The 20,241-nt window shown below is 41.2% G+C and overlaps 1 protein-coding gene and 1 pseudogene across 7 annotated transcripts in view; both read left to right on the top strand.

The window, feature by feature from the left end:
* TMEM117 (transmembrane protein 117) overlaps positions 1 to 20,241 on the top strand; it is a 493,780-nt gene that overhangs the window by 4,080 nt on the left and 469,459 nt on the right. For 4 of the 7 annotated variants that reach the window (XM_073882097.1, XM_073882100.1, XM_073882099.1 and 1 more), the window contains exon 2: positions 6,912 to 7,216. In XM_073882097.1, coding sequence (XP_073738198.1) covers positions 6,940 to 7,216 — 277 coding nt within the window. In that variant the 5' untranslated portion in view covers positions 6,912 to 6,939. Of the gene's footprint in view, positions 1 to 1,937; positions 2,069 to 6,911; positions 7,217 to 20,241 lie in introns of those variants that run through there. The other 3 variants (XM_025883303.2, XM_073882101.1, XM_073882098.1) reach the window with 2 other exon arrangements.
* Positions 8,353 to 8,652, top strand: LOC112832558 (NADH dehydrogenase [ubiquinone] 1 alpha subcomplex subunit 3 pseudogene; annotated as a pseudogene).

Genomic DNA, 20,241 nt, shown 5'->3' with positions numbered 1-20,241 from the left:
GCCCAAGATCACAGAGCTGGTAAGGCACAGTCAGGTAGAACGGGACCATATTCCTCCCACTACACTAGGCTGCCTTCTGAAAAACAGATGTTCCAGATTCCTTTGAATCATTCTAATATCATTCTTTTTTTTAAATTTTTTTATTGTTTTGTTAATCACCATACATTACATCATTAGTTTTTGATGTAGTGTTCCATGATTCATTGTTTGTGCATAACACCCAGTGCTCCACGCAGAACGTGCCCTCTTTAATACCCATCACCAGGCTAACCCATCCCCCACCCCCCTCCCCTCTAGAACCCTCAGTTTGTTTTTCCGAGTCCATCGTCTCTCATGGTTCGTCTCCCCCTCTGACTTACTCCCCTTCATTCTTCCCCTCCTGCTATCTTCTTCTTTTTTTTTTTCTTAACATATATTGCATTATTTGTTTCAGAGGTACAGATCTGTGATTCAACAGTCTTGCACAATTCACAGTGCTCACCATAGCACATACCCTCCCCAATGTCTATCACCCAGCCACCCCATCCCTCCCACCCCCCACCACCCCAGCAACCCTCAGTTTGTTTCCTGAGATTAAGAATTCCTCATATCAGTGAGGTCATTTCTAATATCATTCTAATGGTGTGATTTTGCCCACTAAAAACACTAAGAAGTAAAATGTGATATAAATATAGGCGGCTATCTTTATTTATCTTTTAAGGAAATAATATTAAACAGTTGAAAGCTGTGTCTGCCCTTTTGACCTTCAATTTTAAAAGCAGTTATCCCAAGTGCCTGGGTGGCTCAGTCGGTTAAGCGTCTGCCTTCGGCTCAGGTCATGATCTCTGGGTCCTGGGATCGAGCCCCACATCAGGCTCCCTGCTCAGGAGGGAGTCTGCTTCTCTCTTTCTCTCTCTCCCTCTGCCCCTACCCACTGCTCATTCTCTCTCTCTCTCTCAAATAAAATCTTTTAAAAAAATTAAAAGTGATTATCCTTGGGATTAAATGAAATGATTGTAAGAAGTATTCTGTGAACTGCAAAGAACTTTACATATAGTGTATAATACTATAGTAGAACTAGGTAATTGAAGAAAATAGCCTTTAACTTTGTCTTGTGCAAATACAGCCCAAAACTGCCCAAAGTACAGCTGTATGCCTCGCTAAGTGCATCCCACAAAAAGTGAAGTACAGGAAGAATTTTAAAAGTTCTTTTTCAAAAAATTGGATTCAAGATGCTTGAAATAAAGTCCATACACTTGGCATAGTCATCTTTAAAAAACACTTTAAATAAGAGCTAAGAGAGGTTACAGGTGAATTTTCAGACATAAATACTAAGGAGCTTCAAAAAATTTGGAGAGATTATTTTTTTATCTTAGGATAGTACTCCACAATGGAAATGATCTGTTTGTGGTAACTGGTTAGGTCTTACTAGATGTTGAGACCTACATTAGCAGAACTGTGCATTCAGCATGCTCTGCTTGGCTGGTGATAGTGTCTTTTGCATAGCGTATTAGTTCATCAAGGACTTTTCCATATGCATCCATAAATTTTTAAAAATGAGGTGATATACTCCATCTTGATCCTGTTTGCCGTTATGTGAGAACTGTTGCCTGAGCCAGGGTCCCTGCTGAGAAAAATGGAATTCACCTTCCTGAAAGCCTTCAATGTTTTCTTTTATTTGTAAAGGCCCTCATAAGTAATGAAGGCAGGGAGGGTCCTCTGCTTCAGTTAAATTCTTACAACACTTATTAGGGCATCTATGTTGCTGGAGCCTAGGACCTGATTATCTTTTACTTAAACTGTTGAAGTTGCCTATAAACTTAGTTTCCCCACGTTCATTATGCCCCATGCCAATTTTTCATTTTCTAAGCTGACAGAGAAATCTTTCCCAAACTCTGTTCCAATTGGTTCTATCACTCTTCAGTTCTGAAACTTTTCATTCTCTATTCTCTATTCAGTAAAATACAGAACAACACTTTTGCATGATCTTCCTTGAATTGGCCCCAAATTATCGTGACCTCTCTCAAGATACCTCAGAGGCTCTGTGCGCCAGCCCCCCAGGACTACAGATGCACCTCCCTACCAGAGGGTCTCTCCTTTGTCTTTGCTCAGTGTCCTCCCGGCTGGAGTATTCGTACCTCTTTTTCCTTCTTCCTTTGCATTCCTGTCCATTCTGAGCCTTTTGTATCAGCTGACATGCAAGACTTGTAGTAAAATGTGTGGGATTCCTAATATCTACTATAAATATTAGTCCTTCTAGAGTTAGAAACCATGACCGATGGCCTGTGGATTTGTGTAAAGTTCCAGCCTGTCATTACCACCTTCTTCAATCACTGCTATAACATGGAAAAGCAGAGGCTTCCAAGATATTGGTAGCAACATCTACATAATGATGTCATTACTTACAAGAGCGAAGTGGATGGGTGGATTAATCTAGCTCTCAGATGCAGTGCTCTTTGAAGGCATAGTTGGAAAATCACAGAGTGAGCATCAGTAATGCATTGCATAAGAACAATCAGATCAACTCAACTACTTACGCTGATGCTCAGAGAAGAACAAAACTCAAGCAATCCTGTCATCAGTCACATGACCAGTTCTTTCTGATCATGCTTGCAAGGTCCACTGGAATAGTATTAGTAGACTCGTTCATCCTCAAGCACTGCGAATCTTTTATATCAGACAGCTTTATTCTCAGGAACTTTCTAACCAACATGTTAACGGGCAAGATTTTGGAATTTGTCTACATGTGGGAAGGTGTGGTATAGAGTGTTAAAGCTTGATGGCTTGGATTTGAATCCTGGCCCTGGCACAGACAACTTTTGTTATTCGGTACAAGTTACTAAGCCCCAGGTCTCAGTTTCACAATTGGTAAAATAAGAGTATTTTCTTCATTGGGCTGCTATGCAATTTCATACAATTTGAAAAGCTCCTGAGCATAGTGTCTGGTATGTGGTAAATACTCAATAGATGTTAGCTCTAGTGATAATGGTGATAACGCAGAAGGTATGCTGAAATGAGATGTCAGGTGGGAGCACATCGCGGCTGCTGGCTGAGTCAGTGTGGTTGTTTTGGGGTCCCAGTGCTTTTCTCCTTTCCTCTGTTAGTGGAAGCAAATGGCAGGTTGCTCTGCCTTCTCATCTCACCTGAACAACAAGGAGGCTTTTCTTTCTAAGTGTAGCACTCACCGCATCCAGTAGATGTTCATTGATTGCCCACTTTGAGCCTGGCCCTGTGCTGTGGCCCAGAAGTGAACAGCCCTTCCCTGAGCACCTTATGACCTAGTGAAGGAGACATACACATAAGCCCATAATTTTACTGTCATATACTAAGCACTAAGAGAAATCACATTTATTTAAGATAAAAACTCAGCTAGGGTGGCAGAATTGAATTTAAAAAAATTAAAAGGGTTTGCAGACTATGTCCACTGTGCATAGTCCATTTGAACAAGCTCAATCCTGGATTATTAACATGAGAGTCACTGAATGATCCTATTGCTTCATGTGAACTACAGAGGTGAAAACAGTTTTGGCGCTCTGGATACCTGGTACTGAAGGCTGAGATGAGTAGGCAGGCTTTGGGTGACTTTGTGGGTGAAATCAGGAAGTGGGGATATGTAGAAGTTTTATTCAAGTTATTATGTGGGTTTTGAAATTTGGGACCCCCTGGAAGATACCCCTGCAACTTTGGTATATGAAGCAAGAATAAATATCAGCCACGTGTAGCATAAAATAGAAAGACCAATAATTCAGCTAGTATCTAAGTCACTGAATCTGTTAGTAGAAATAAAGAATAGGCTATAAACCCGATGGGAAAGGTTTTATTGGAAGAAACATTTCTAGCTTTGTGATATATTAGAGAGATCAAGGGCTAGGAATGAATTTGGATTCAAATGCTGGTTCTTCCACTTACCGGATACGTGAATTAAGTAAGCAGCAACATGGGGGTGATGGCAGCATTCTTAGATTCCTGTGGGAATTCAGATCTATACAAGGGCAGGATTGTTGCTCAACACTGTAGTTGTCTCTCTTGAAAAATATGAATACCGAAGACGAACAGCTGTCTCCAAAATTTTTTGAATGTCCTAAATCAGTTTGGGTGTGTGGACATTACATAGCCCACAAAACAAAATTCTAAAGTTAAAAATAACAATAGTAAAATAAGTATATGCTATCCCTCCACAAAGCATTTATTAAAAAAACAAGGCCTTATATATTCAATGTTCTAAATCCTGCCGCCTTGCTTGAGTGTGGGTGGGGGGAAGGGAGGCGGTGGAGCAGTCGAGCCAGAATTGCCCACTTGTAAGAGAAGCAACATAGAAACCTGTTAACTTTTTCTTTTTCTTTCTTTTTTTTGGGGGGGGGAGAGAGAGAGAGTGCACTTGGGGAGGGGGCCAGAGGGAGAGAGAGAATCTTAAGCAGACTCTGGGCTGACCGCACATCTCAACTGGGGCCAGGTGGGGGGTGGCGGGAGAGCTGGGAGGGGGCTCGATCTCACCACTCTGAGATCTTGACCTGAGCTGAAATCAAGAGTCAGGCACTTAACCACCCAGGCACCCTGAAACCCATTAACTTCTTAAATGATACTCCTATCCTATTCTGATAGGCATCTAGAAATGATTCCTTGCTTCAAGACTCATTGGCCTTCAGGTGATTTCTGTGTATTCTGTTGTGGTAGTGGTCTTTAGACATTTCTAAAAATGTTGCATGAAACCAAATTGACAACCCATTCTGGCATCCTTGTATACTGAATATCATGAAAATTTGCATGATGCTCATTTTTGTTCTTCACCACTTTGCTATCTTTGGTGTGAGAACCAACTACTGCTGTATTAGGTACTGAACCTCACATTAGGAAAAAAAATCTTTCTAAAGTCACCATTCCTAAGCTCTCTGAGCTACAGCCTCTGGGGACAGATATTTCAGAGTATTCACAAAGATCACAAGGGACTTGAAATTTCTTAGAAGGTTTATGAATCCAAGGCACAGCGACTCTTCATTTTGCTGAATTACACTGCCCGTCATTTTGTGTGTTTACATTGCTTTTCTAAAATAGTGACGACAAGTCTTCATTAACTTAGATTGTGGGTTTAATTGATATTCATCACCCTAGACTGTTGGACAGGGACTTGGGAGCCTTGGAGCCCATTCTCAGGTCTTCCATTGACTTAGAGTTACTTCAGGCTTGTGGCTTGATCTTTGTGCTTTTAGCCATGTGTAAAATGAGAATATTTATCAATGGGAAATTTATCAGTTTCTCAAAGTGCTTGGGATTGGTGAAGGGTTCTTTCACTTACATATTTCTTCCCTGGGTTATAGAAGTATACAGTGTAGAGTTAATATAATCATCTCTAGAGAAGAATATGTGCGTAGAAAGCAGGCAAAGGATGACATCCCTGGGGCTGGGCCCTGGGTCTGCCTTCTAAGGCAGGGAAAATTCCTGGAGTTGACTGGGCTGGCTGACTTCAGAAGCTCAGATCAGAGCTCTCCTGCTGACTGACTTTGGGCAAGTTACATAATCTGTGTGAGCCTCAGTTCCTTCCCTGTGCAATAAAATGATGGGAATGATAATGATAGTATTTCAGAGGGTTGTTATGGTGAAAATGAGGTAATGATTCATGTAGACATCCAACACAGAACCTGGATGTCACATGCTTTAGGCTATGTAAGGGTCCTTTTTTTTTCCCTCCTAGTTCTAAACAAATTGAGAAAGAAGAAAAAAGAATTGGCAGATGTCAATGCAATTACCACCTTTATTGTTCTTTTTTAAATCTCAGCTTTTATTCAGCTTTGTGGCTGCAAACAAAGAGTTATAGCTTCGTCTGAGTACCAAATGGGTTCACCAAAACTGAATGTCAGAATTGGATAGACTTAATAACAACCAGTCACAGGTTTGGTGGACCTCACGCAGGCTTGTGTTCTTGGTAGGAAGGCTGGCTTCCAAAGAGGAAAGAGGAGCTGAGCAAGACTTTGGAGGTGGGTCTGGACATCAGCATTTTAAAAAAGCTCTGTACTCTGAATGTACATCCAGGTTAGGACCCACAGCTGGAGGCATATTATGTATTTTGCAATGCCTCTGTGCCTTTCCAAATGCCAAGACTGAGCATTCTTCCCTTCTTCACTGGGGGAAAAAAATTCCTACTAATCCTTCAACCCTGAATTTGAGTATGTCCTTCTCTGTGAAATCTTCCCCTTTTCCTTACTTCACACAAGCAGAATTGTCCAATCGCTCCTGCATGTAAGTAACTACTGTACCATAGACTTAGCTATTTCCTAAAACTTAATCTATGTTGAGGCTACTTGACAATTAGACTATGAACATTTTTATAAAAGTCCATACACGATGTATAGAAGATGGTCTGAGAGTATATCCACCAAATTATTAGGGGATCCTAACTCTGAGGAGAAGGGTATGCGCAGAGGAGGATGTTTATTTTTTGTTAATATGTGCTCAGTTTACTCCTACATTGCTTTCATTTTTAAGTGACTCTCTATTATGATTGTAACCTAAAAATAGTTATCTAAAAGAGGAAAAGTATTGTGTTGCCTTTTGCTCTGCATTTCCTTCGGAGGTGACCTCCACAGGTCATCTCAGTCATTACCCCGATTTTGGACAGTGTTTGCATTTCCCTTCTCATTTCCCTTCTGCCCCTGCTCTTTTGTTCTCCTTCTACCCCATTTGCATTTCCCTTCTCATTTCCCTTCTGCCCCTGCTCTTTTGTTCTTCTTCTCCATGTGGTCAGAGGTATGACTGGATGGTGTTGAAAGACAAATTTACTTTCCTCGATCTCAGACTTGTCTTGGTGCCATAAGTAGGTGCAGGTAAAATCTTTTCTAAATACCTCTTTCTTGAGCTGTTGTAAATCTGAACAGATAATAGGTGGAGGAAGACTATTTGTTTTTCTGCTCTTACCCTGTGTATCTTTTCTTCTACAGGTCAACAACGGAATTGAAGTTTTGAAGGATGGGTAAAGACTTTCGTTATTATTTCCAGCATCCCTGGTCTCGCATGATTGTGGCTTACTTGGTGATCTTCTTTAACTTCTTAATATTTGCGGAGGACCCAGTTTCTCATAGCCAAACAGAAGCCAATGTTATTGTTGTTGGAAACTGTTTTTCGTTTGTAACAAATAAATACCCTAGAGAAGTTGGCTGGAGGATTCTGAAGGTGCTTCTATGGCTACTGGCCATTCTCATAGGACTAATAGCTGGCAAATTTCTGTTCCATCAACGTTTGTTTGGTAAGTACCCATGAAATGTAATGTTTATAATTATTGAACTCTGTTCTTTAAGATAGAGCTCTGTTATTTCTAAATGCCAATTTAGGATGCATTTTAATTTGCCCTCCAGCCTTAATTTGCTTCGCACTGTTGGAGCTAGGTTCTTCCACTAGTCTCTGTTCAATGGTGTACTTTTCTATGGCCTAAGGAAAATTATGAGGTAAAATTAGCACTAAACTTATTTTCAAAAAATGGCTTTAGACCTAAAATTAATGTGTGTAATCTTATTTAGAGAAGACATGAAAATAGTTCTTTTCCCTATATTATCATAAAGAGTTTGCCTTCATGTCACACCATATTTTCATTAAAGTAATTTAACCACGGTTCGTATATTTATGTATGTTGTACATTCTGGGAATTAGAGTGGTAACTCTAACTTTTTACCCTCCTTTTTTTTGAACATTGGCTTTAGGATGTTTATTTTGAGCCTATTCAACCACAGAATGATTAGTGCAGAATCTGTTGGTAGTATGCAATAGACAAAGACACTATTAGTTTAAGCTAAAAAGGTAATTTACTAGGATACTGGGATATTTCACAGAGACCAAGGATAGAATTCATTTTGATAATTGGGATAAATGGAACCTGGGACTTGAATTCTATCAGGATCTTCTTTGTCCCAATTTCTCTAACGTATCTGTTTTATTCTCTGTTCACACTGAAGATCAGTTTACATCTGCTCAGAGAGACTGGCTTGACGCTCTTGGTCCCAAAGTTTTGACTCTCAGAGAAGAGACTGATGTTGACCCAGGTTGAGTGTGTTTTCCACCTTTCGCCTAATTGATTTTGTCAGGACATGGGTGATATTTACCCAACAAATATTCATTGATCACTTATTATATGCCAGGAACTATTCTAGAGAGTGAATCAAAAACCAGGCACTAGGGATGCCTGGGTGATTCAGTTGGTTAAGCGACTGCCTTCGGCTCAGGTCATGATCCCGGGGTCTTGGGATCCAGTCTGCACTGGGCTCCTTGCTCAGTGGGGAGCCTGCTTCTCCCTCTGCCTGCTGCTCCCCCTGCTTGTGCTCTCTTTCTCTCTCTCTGACAAATAAATAAATCTTAAAAAAAAAAGTCCTTTAGGCCGCTGCGACCAAGATGGCCGGGAGACTTGCCACCCCCCTCAAGGATGCCTGGGCCAAGGAGCAGGTGCCGGTCATATCCTTCACCATCGGGGGCCTCGCTCTAATTCTGCCCACCCTCAGCCCCTTCACCAAATATGCCACCATGATCAACCAGGCCACGCCCTACAACTATCCAGTGCCCCGCCGAAATGATGGGAACATGCCCGATGTGCCCAGCCACCCCCAGGACCCCCAGGGCCCAAGCTTGGAGTGGCTGAAGAACTTGTGAGCACCCCCAGTGACATGGAGGAGGCCCCTCCCCTGAGCCAATAAAATGCGAAAAGCGACCCCCCCCAAAAAAAGTCCTTTAGGGGCACCTGGGTGGCTCAGTCGGTTAAGCGTCTGCCTTTGGCTCAGGTCATGATCCCAGGGTCCTGGGATCAAGTCCTGCGTTGGGCTCCCCGCTCAGCGGGGAGTCAGCTTTTCCCTCTGCCTCTGCCTGCCACTCTGCCTACTTGTTCTCTCTATTTCTGTGTCAAATAAATAAATAAAATCTTTTTTTTTTTTTAAAGTCCTTTAAAAAAAAAGCAGGGTCTATGACCTCATAACAACTTACATCCTGCAGGAAGGAGAAAGACACTAAACAAATTAATGTATAATATGTAAAGAGGTGGTAAATGCTGGGTGGGGGGTGGGAAAGAAAGTTTTAAATGCTGCTGGGCCAATTAGAAAGATAACTTAGTAATAAAACATTGAATTTAGTAATTATAAGATCATAGGTGACACAGTGTGGGTATTTTCAATCTAGAAGCTTGGTTAGAAACAGATGGCAATGGTTTAAGGAAAAAACAAATTAAAAACATAGATAGACACACATAGTATTACTTATATATTCTTCTCAATCTCTACTCAAACTATGGTCATCTGTTTCTATTACATAAATTTATAAAATGTACATATTTTATATTTTTTATATATATACATAGTTTCAAGAAGTTTGGTGAGGAAATGAAAGGAGATGGGAAGTAGCTAAAAATGTAAGAAGGACCAAGGAAAGATTTTGTTGCTGGTGGTGGTGGTGGTGCTGGTTTTGAGGAATGAGATTAATTTATCCACTTGTCATTTGGGGGAAAGAGCTAGATTGAAATGAAGATAAATACATGGAGAGATCTCTAAAGGCTTCTCTACTTTATTTAATTTAATTTAATTTTTTTAAAGATTTTATTTATTTGAGAGAGAGAGAGAAAGCAGAGAGAGAGCGTGCACACGAGTGGTGGGGAGGGGTAGAGGGAGAGGGAGCAGCAGACTCCCTGCTGAGCAGGGAGCCCGACGCGACAAGGGGCTCCATCCTAGGACCCTGAGATCATGACCTGAGGAGCCAAAGGCAGATGCTTAACCAACTGAGCCGCCCAGGTGCCCCCTCTCTGCCTTATTTATGACTTAGGATACATTTATGACTTAGGATTTTTTTTCAAGGTAATTTATTTTTTATTTTTTATTATTTTTTAAGATTTTATTTATTTGACAGAGAGAGACACAGTGAGAGAGGGAACACAAGCAGGGGGAGTGGGAGAGGGAGAAGCAGGCTCCTGGCTGAGCAGGGATCCTGATGTGGGGCTCGATCCCAGGACCCCGGGATCATGACCTGAGCCGAAGGCAGACGCTTAACGACTGAGCCACCCAGGTGGAAATGGTGGCCTTAGCGAGGACAGGTTGAGAGACCCCGGTTCCTCAGAAATTGTCATGAAAGAGATAAAGGTTTGTATTCTAATAGGTACCTTGGGGTGGAGGAGTAGAGAGGTAAATGGTGATCTGATGATCTGTATTTCACTATGAAGAAGGAAGAGCTAAAGATATATGTGGAAGGATTGGATGATGCAAGGGGTTTAAGAAAGTGGCTAAGGTTTGGAAGAGCAACCCTCTGGAGTGTAAATGCTAGCTGACTAGGGACAAATAAAAGGGTTACTGATGATCACCGAGGGCTGTTGGGGTTAGCCACTATAAATTGAATGACAGCGGTCTGAACTGCTAAGCAGTTTTCTTTATGAGAGCTCAGTCACCTGGAACAGAATTTGAGAGTGATTCATCTGGGTGGGGACTGCCCAGGCTTGCTGTATTGGAAACAAAGGATGGAAAAGAAGTGGAGGGTTCTAATAAAAAAGTTACTGTTTTGATTAAAATGGGGTCTGGCTGGGCATGGAAAGGAGGTAAGGAAGATTGATGGTCTGGGAGGAGCGGGCATGGACTGGAAGATTGGGTGAAACTGCACAGGTGAAATGGAATTAAGAAAAGGGAAAGGATTTATGGATGTGGTGAGATGCCATGTTGTAATGAAGGATAGCCATTCTTCAGTGGTGATTCCCAACTACGGTGTGGCCTTTATGAGTGCCGAAGTAAAGTGCAGAGACAGGTCTTGACAGAGAGGGTATCTAGGAACTGGGTGTTAGTCGGGCCATCCACCAAACACTGAACAAGCATGGTGTTGTGCATGACATTCATAAAGATGCGTGAGGTTAAGGGTGGGGGCTGAGTGGGAGAGGGTCAGTTCCAAAAATGGTTCAGGAGTGCTGGCCGACAAAATGCTAGATGTCTATTATAAGCAATGACTGGATGTGTTTGTGATCCATTCAGGAAATTTGCTCAGTGTAGAAAGGTAAGGCAAACTTTAGACAAAATATCCAGTTTGGAGAAAAGTTATCTACTTATATTGAGATTGAGAATCATATGGTCAAAGTCATGGTATTATTAATAATAAGGGCAGATCATTTGGTTCTGTAATTTCTATACTTAATGTTATTTTATTATAAAATCTTATGTTTTATACTAAAATCACATTTCATTAATGGCTTAGTTTTTAATTCTCCTGTTGGTATAAATAATTCAGCCCTGAAAAAATCACTCTGGATTTCAAGTAGTATGTTGAGTACAAATTATTTTGAGATAGTGCCAAAGTATGTCTTATTTTTTTTGCTTACTATAGGAAAGATTCTATAACACAGTTAGCTTTATCACTTCTATTTGGCAATTTTCTTTTTTTCTTACTAAAAATCTGTAAAATTATATGGGGTATTAGAGAAGGAAATCTTTTGCAAATCTTGGTGATAAGTGGAAAGATAACTGGATTCTGGATTGAATTTTCTAATGAACTCCAAACTTGTCTTCTTCTCTCTCTCTCTTCATCTCCCTTCATGGCCATTATGTCTTCCTTTATTCACAAAATGGTAATCTTTTGCTCCTAGTAGTTCTGTCTTCTTCAGTTAATTCTGGATTTTTGCTACTGGAATAATTTTTCTACATGGCTAGATGGCTTCTGTTACCTACAAAATAAAATCTATACTCCTTTGATTGATATCCAAAGCTCTTGATGATCTACTCCTGCCTGACTTCAAACCTGGTCTCTTAACATGCCACACTTTTAGAATTAGTTGCAGGTCCTCACACCTGCTGGGTTCTCTCATGCCTCTGTCTTTGCATATGCACCCCTCCTTGTGCATCATGCTCAAGCCCCTCCTTGTTAAACTTGGTTGATTTCTCTTTTTTCCTTTACCTCCAAGTTCAAGCATTACCTCCCTTTTGACACTTTTCCTGACTCCCTCCTGTCAGATGTTGTCTTCCCTCCAGCTCCCACTGTGTCTACTTGCAACAAAGAATGTACAGCATGGTGCTTGGGAGCTGACAGCCATACAGCATTATGGAAAAGAATCCAAAATTTAATGCCAGCACAAACATTGTTCTTATTGGCCTGGAATGTGATAAATGTTTCCATCCTTGTTCCTAAATAACCAGCATTAATACATAATTCATTTTTTTAAGAGGCAGTTTGCAGGTGCAAACTTGTGGTGGGTGGTGGTGATGCCACGTGGTGGTGGTGTGTATGTGGGGAGGGGTGGGATTGTTAATTGCAAGAACAGAAATTCTTGTTATGGAAATTGGAATGGTTTACAAAATAATCAGAATCATTTTGTGGGATCAGTTAAACAGCTTCCTTTTTGTTAATTCTCCGATGAAATGCCAAGTAAAAATATTGAACAGAATGCCACTATTCCTTCATTGCCCCTTTTATTTCATTAACTTGTGAGTCTTCCCTCACTTATTTTATTATGGAAAAATCTCTTCCCTAGTCGACTCCGGAAGGAAGGTACCTTATTGCCCAATTAAAGCATGCATGAGGAAGAGTGATAAATCTATGAGCACATAATTTAATCTACTTTGTTGGTTAATTTTATTTTTATGAGGCATAAATATTAAAATTTTGTGGCTTTTGAATTAACTGCATGAAACCGCCTCATGATTTATAATTTGTAATGGGAATTGTCCCAAACAAAAATGGTGACTCTTGCAAATTGGAAATTGCATGTTATCGGGAACACAAATGATTAAATACATTTTTAAAAAGATTTTACTTATTTGTGAGAGAGAGAGAGCATGGGAGGGGAGTGGGTCAGAGGGAGAAGCAGACTTCCCGCTAAGCAGGGAGCTCAATGCTGTAGGACTCGATCCTGGGACTCCAGGAGCTTGATCTGAGCTGAACACAGTTGTTTAACCAGTTGAGCCACTGAGGCGCCCTGATTAAATGCATTTTAAATTACCCCATGTCACCTTTGCTGTATGACTGGAATAACACGAGAGAGTTGGTTTTCCTACATTAGCACTAAACTTTTATGGTTTCAGACTGATCACAAATCCTAAATTTCCCAAATGTAGAAAATAATTTAGGAACACATGGGAAATCACAATTGATACATTTCATAAAAATTTCTGTAGGTTTAACACTGAATCTTGTTGAGGTGAATATTACATTTGGATTTTTGAAAATCAAATTCCATTTGAATACTCTCCCAGTGCCTCTCTTTTCCAATTGTGTGGATGATTCCATTGTTTAAAAAAATAAGTATAATGCATCCTAGGCTTTTGGAGAATTATACATTATACATTGGAGAAACCCATGAATAGAAAAATCGAAAGATTTCTGATGACAAGACTTATATTTCTGATGATAAGACTTATATAAAGAAATAAACTTGATCAAGAAATCATTTTTATTCCAAAATGGAATTGAAATGATTTACAAAAACACATATGTTTAATGCAATAGGAATAGAAAATGAGTACCCTGCTGTACAGTCTTTGTTGCAAGTAGACATAGTGGGAACTGGAGGGAAAACAACATCTGACAGGAGGGAGTCAGGAAGAGTGTCAAAGGGGAGGTAATGCTTGAACCAGAAAAGAGAGAGAGTTAAATATGTTTTGATTTCATGAGGTGTTACCTGGTTGGTTTTGAGCTTCCTTGCAGCCTGGGCAAAAAAGGAAATGTGATATATGCCTTTGGATATTAGAAATGATGGAAATTGCATGTTTCACAAGGGAATCTTTCTTTGCACTAAATTTTGGAATTTCCTTGCCTTAAATTCTGGTAAAGAATTTCTTTTTTCTTTGGTTTGTATGGGAGACACTGAGTGGCAAAGGCAGAAATAGATTTCACATTCTTGTATCTTAAAGCAAACTTTCATAAAAGTTTAGAGTGTAACTTTTAAGCAGAAAAGCAATTCTATGATTTTTTTTTTTTTATTCCCTGAAAGTAATTCTGTGAAGTGCAGAGTGATCTAAGAAGTGCCTTCTGATTGGATAACTTTATACAAGCATGAATCTTAGGCCATTAAGATTGTGACAAATGTATTTCTTAAACAAACTGCTCTTGCTATTTGTCTTCCCTATTTTCTTCTTGTTTCCTAACTTGTGCAGAGAGCCTTTATTAGTTGCGGTTTTCTTAACATGGATGGAGGGCAGGGGGGCAGGCTGACTTAGGATGAGTTGTCAGGGATAGGATATGAAAATGATTCAGAACGTGTTAGGATTGCACAGTTCCTTTTTAAAAACAGACATATTTGTGTATATAGTTATTTGTATAATTGTTTCACTAATGTCTGGTTTCCTAGCTATACCAGAAGCCTCACGAGGGCAGGGCTTATGTTGTGTTGCTTATTGTGTAATCCTCGGTGCCTGAACCAATGCCTGGAACACAGCGATATTTGCCAAATTTGAGTGAATAAATAAATTAATGCTCTTTTGTCTTTTACATTGTTGTATTTGCCAATGTTGCCTTCTTCTTGTAAGCTATAAAAGGGTATTTATTAGTTCATTCATAAAATATGAGACATGGTCTCTGCTCTCAAGGAGTTTAAAATCTGGTTAAAGAGACAGGATACATATGTATGAAAAATTAATTACTTTGATAATACAAGGAAGTGCATATCAAGTATCCAATGAATAGTCCAGACTGTGAGAGTTATGGGAATTCCAGAAAGTGATCATGTTGGGCCGGGAAGGTGAAAGAACGCTTTGCTGCCAGTGTGGGATCTAAGCTGAGGCTGAAGAGTGAGGGGGATGAAAATAAGTCAGATAGGATGCAAAGAATTCAGTTCAAATTTCAGGTCATGGGGTAGATGGTGTGAGCCAAAGAGATGAAAACAACTTAGCTTTTTTTGGAGTCGGGAAAAACGGGGAGGAAGTCATGCTCATTTTGAAGGGAGTGAAAAGTCTGCTTGAGGAAGGAGCAGGAGATGTAGCAGAAGGGTGGGTTAATTCTGACTGCTTCCTTTGGTCCGGAAGTGTCGGTCTCACCCTTTGGACTTTATCTCTTCCAGTGGCGGATGATGACAAGGTTCTCATGAAGCAGAATGAAGCAGGATCTAGTGGGAATTGGAGAGGGGCAGGGGAGGGGAGTAGAAAGGGAAGGAGGAAGGTATTTCTGGAGCCTCTTGCAGCCAGTCGGGCCACTCTGGCCTGGGGGTGGGACAGTGGGCGACAGGATGGGCACATGTGGAACCTTGTGAAGCTTCAACAATTGATGGGATTGAGGTGGTGAGACTAGGGTGAAGTTACAGGTGACTAGGAGATTGTGTGAGTGACTCAGGGAGTGGTTATTTTATTTTAAAAAATAAAAGAGGAATTCATTAGGACAATGCAGTTTGAGAAGATGATGCATTTAGGAAATGGTGGGTTGAGGTAATGAAAACACTGGCAGTGGACCCTTTACCTTGAATAGTGCTCAGAACAGCACAGGACAGGTTAGCTGAACTGAATCCAGGCACACCATTTCTCTTCCAGACCTTGAGATCAGACATGTTTCAGAATTCAGCGCTTGTGCCTGTGTTTGGTAGCTGGCCCTGCGGGGCTGAGGAAATACTCCATTATCAAACACATTGGCATAACTGTAGCTGGATATATACGTATTCAAATGAAGTGGTGTAAATAAATAAAGACTATAAACAGCCTCAAATCAGTTCGGGCTAGGTTTTGCTGCTAAGTGAATGAATTCAGGTTTGGTCAGGTTTTGCCAAGGAATCAGTTAACAAAGATGAGAGTCTGGATTTCAGCATTACAGAAACTGGATAATGGACCTACACTTGGTTATAAGCCACATTTCATATACATGTTTGGTGCCCCCTAGATATTCAGCTGCAGAGAAATCATGATGTTTTTAGAAGCCTGTGATTAACAAAAGAAAAAGACAAAGAGTGGTTTGACTGATAACTAGACATCTATAAAAGAAGAATGAATATTGAAAGGGGATTTTCCTTGTGTTGATATTATGAGAAATATTAACGAGTTTGCTATTTTCTGTATACCTAGGTCTGTTTTAGTTGTAGATAGGAAGTTCTGAATAAAACATTCTCAATACATCCAGAAATTTGAGAAGACAAATTCTGTAATTTTTTTCTTTTGTTTTATTTTAACACAAAGGCCGTTTTCCATAAAATACCAAGTAACTCAACAGTGTTCTACCATTTAATGAATTGAATAAAGCTAAATGCTTGTTTGTTTCCTGTTGTCTTAGCTTTAAGTCTAGTCCGAAATTCTTTTCTTTGTGTTTGAGCTACGCATATGATTTTATCATTTCAAAATAGAAAAGATTCAGATGTCCCGGAAAGTGTGGGCAAGATAGTGATGGTGATATAGGAGTATCAGAATATGAAGAAACAGATTTAATCATACGTTTAGGAAGGAAAAGCATTACTTTAATGTAATGGTATGAATGCCATTACATGGTATTCCATTAATGGTATGTTACAACCTCTTTTGTGTTAATTTGGGATCTGAATAGCTGAATAGTATAAATGACCCTCAAATTTATCCTGATAGTTGATAGTACGTTAAGAAAATGTGTATTTATTATACACATTATATTGTCAACAGTTGATTATTTTAAGTATTGTACTCTCAAATAAGGACTTCCTTTTGGAGGAATTACTTGAACAAATGCCGTTTACGTAGCTAAGTGCTACTTAGAATATCTGTAATTTTAAGCTTTGTCTTCTCAAAAGACTGTATTTAGTACTCATGAGGGTCGTTATTCAAATGTTTATTACCATCTTCATTCTCAACTAATGTATACCGAGTGCCAGAACATTCCTTTCTTTTCCTCTTGAGTTGTCAACACACAATTCCTTTCTGAAAAGTAAAATAATTTTAGTAAGAAATAACTGCAGAATTCAAGGGAGAGAAACATATTATTCCAATGCTTGAGAAAAATAATGAGAGAGCAAAAAGCAAAGCTTTTGATATGAGAGGTTCAGAAAGGTAAGCTGGGAAATGATTGATATTTAGCATTAAAATAATCCCCAAGGAACACCCTCTTCACAGGTAGATTTGAGGTCTAAGAGTTGGTGAACTCGGTAGCCCTTTACAAAAAAACTTGTGCTGCATTGCCGCTTTCTCTTCCGGAGCAGGAAAGGAAGCCCGGGCTGGAAATGCCAGGCACGGGGCCGTTTCCTCTCGCACCTCCTTATTAGGTGCCTTCATTAGTTTGCAGTGCAGGAAGTTGTGCATCCGTGAGCACGAAAGGGCAATCAGCGGCAGCTTTCCGTGTGATAGGATCGTCTGGCTGCTCCAGTTCCCGTAGGACAGAGGATGCAAACACTGCAAAAGTATACCTCAAGGACTTCACAAAACTAACTCAGGTTAGAGAATTGTAGTTAAGCTATTATTAACCAGGTAGCTTTCTGGATACTTTTTACTGTGCTTGATATAAATGGATCATCAGAGGCGAAGGCACCCTTTCCTCACCAGGTCCAGTCATTGCCTCCATTTCCTCTTCTCCTTTCCCACCTATTGGAGGTAAAGGTAGAAATTTCTTATGAAAGTGACTATCCGGGACACCTGGGTGGCTCAGTCGGTTAAGCGTCTGCCTTTAGCTCAGGTCATGATCTCAGGATCCTGGGAACGAGCCCCGCATCAGGCTCCCTGCTCAGCGGGGAGTCTGCTTCTCCTTCTACCTGCTCTGTCTGCCGCTCCCCCTGCTTGTGCACGCTCTCTCTCTGACAGATAAATGAAATCTTTAAAAAAAAAAAAAAAAACGAAAGTGACCATCCAGTGGAATTGTAGCAGGCAGATTCCAAGCATGTGGTGCAGAGAGAAACCACTTCACTGGTGAATGAAATAGAAGTAGCCAGCGTGGAACTTGACAGTTGGTTAAACAATATATAGTCGCAGTAGAAGTGAAGAGTGCTTGATCCCTTGATTCATTTAAAACCACATTGATAGAGATGGTTTATTGTTCAAATAAAGGGCCAACAGGCCTAAGTGGGAGAGGAGTGTGATTTGAGAGGACACTGACAAATAAAAGTTTTCCCTGGTTTGATTTCTTTTCTTCTTTATTAATTCCTAAAACTAGATTATTTCTTAAAGATAGTTTCACTGGGTTAAAGTATTACGCTACTTGGGAGGTAGGATGAACTAACAAGGATATTAATAATTTTTCCTTGGGAGACCTAGGTCGGAAGGGTACATGTTGGGGAGGTGGGAGAATGTAGGAGAATGTTCTGAGGTGGTTAACTGTGCAGGATTGCTGTTGCTCTGCTGGATTCCAGATAGAAGGAGGGAAAGCAAGGCCATTGGAAGACCTAGGGATCCACGGAGTGGGGGGCGGTGTCAGGCTGGAATAAGGACACGTAGCCTCTCCAAAGACAAACTAGCAGTTTCCAGGGGTGGCCTTCAAGCTGGGTGTTGGATTTTGAGGCTCGTTGGTGCTCAGAGCAATTCTGTTGTTTTGATGTGTGTTTCTGTCATGGCTGTGGCCCTGACCTGTTGTTGACGGTTAAACAGAAATGTGCAGGGTTGATTTGGCCGGCTCCAAGGTCATAGCAATAGCCAGCAGTAAAATTGGAACATAAACTGAAGCCTCCTGATTCCCAGACAGGTGCCTTTTCAGGTCTCCCAGATGGCGAGCCCCCAGCAGTCGAGCCTGGTCCGCCTCGGGACTGGGTTGTGCTAGGGCCACTCCCTACAGCTTTGCTCCACTTTGTGATGGGGATTTTTTTCTGGCACCATCTCCCGCCTGCCCGGCCTTCTCTTTCGGGTAAAGAAAGTCATTTTGTTGACCCTGCAAGCAGTTGTCCAGTTCCAGGACAAAGCCTGTCATTGCCGCTGACCCACAAGACGTCAGCCCAGTGCTGCCTGCCCTTGCAGCCATCGGGGAGCTCACGTTCTGTGTTGGGCTTTACTTCTTCCCCCTGATTCAAGAGGAATGTGATTACACATCAAGATTTCCCTGGACTAGTCCACGCTCGTTAAGATACTTTGCATATCCTTGAGGACATGCCCATTGAAATGGATAGACCAGCTGAGAGTTGACAAGTAAATACACACAGAAACCTGAGGGAGCAAGTCTCAGGAGCCCAGGGAAGTTTGTATTTGCATGGTAAAGTTTTAAACTTTGCATTTCCTGCTGCCTCAACATTCCTACAAACAGACTGTGAGTGCCCCGCCCAGGTGACCAGGTGCACCAGTGTGATAAGGCTGGCCTCTGCCACACAAGTCCCCCCATCTTGCCCTCCTCGCCTGTGACCTAGTGACATTCAGACACACCAGTGACATCCTCTCACAGCTTTTGCTTGTGTACTCCTGACCCCCAATAAAGACACTTGCCCACTGTTCTTACTCTCTTGGCTCCCCACCTGTTTGGTTGAGTCTGCTCCCTTGGCCCTCCACGTCTCCTACTCACCCCCTACCCCCAGCATGGCCCCCTAGTGGCCTGCAGTGGCTCTCTCTCTAGGACTAGTGAGGATAAGAAATGCCGTTTTCCTGCCCCTCCTGTGTACCCTCTGTGGCCACACCTGACTGACCATCTCATGAAACAATACAGAACAGTGTTTCTTGCTGCTTCATGACCTAGCCCCTCTCTCTTTTATGTTCTTCCCAATGTATTCCTGTTTGAACTGTGCCATCACTGACAAATACACTGAGTACCCATCATCTGCAAGGGACAGTGTTAGGTGCCATCAGACTCTTGGCTCTCAGGAGCTTGTGGTGAGCTAAGGAGATTAGACACAGACATATGAAAATACAGCTGTAATAGGACTCTGATGTCAGCATTTGATAAGTGCCATGTAAGCAGGATGGCCAGTCTATTCTGAAGGAGGCAAGAAGTCATTCCCAACAGAAATGGTCAAATAAAACCTTCTAGTAGGAGTTCATGGGAACTCTAGAATCTCACAGTGAGTGGGTTTGGTGAGAGTGTCCTTGTTACATTTTCAGCCAGTGTCTGAATACCTCTAATAGTGGTGAACTCACCATCTCCTAAGAAGTCTGGGTCTGACCACTGTTTCTGCAAGAGTTCTTGGGTCTGAACCTGAGCCGTGACTTGTAGCTCCAGGAGAATTCCATTGGAGGGAGGAGGGCGTTCCAAGCTGGAGAAATGTCAAGCACCCACAGTTGTAGGGAAGGAAAGGGCGGCTGGTTTTACGGTAGAGCAGGAGTGGGGTAGCTTTCCTGCATCGGCAGATTTGGGTGTTCTGGAGGCTGGAAAGGGAAGCTTCAAGGCAAATTGTGGAGGGTCTTGCATTTCAGGTTCAGGAGCTTAAAATTCATTCTGAAGACAAGAGGAGGCCATGGACCATGTCCTTCTTTTTTAAATTTAGATTCT

The sequence above is a fragment of the Callorhinus ursinus genome, unplaced genomic scaffold, assembly GCF_003265705.2.
Source record: "Callorhinus ursinus isolate GAN/ISIS: 27379988/994484 unplaced genomic scaffold, GSC_fseal_2.0 scaffold44, whole genome shotgun sequence".
Lineage (NCBI taxonomy): Eukaryota > Metazoa > Chordata > Mammalia > Carnivora > Otariidae > Callorhinus > Callorhinus ursinus.
This window is presented reverse-complemented; position numbering and strand designations above follow the sequence as displayed.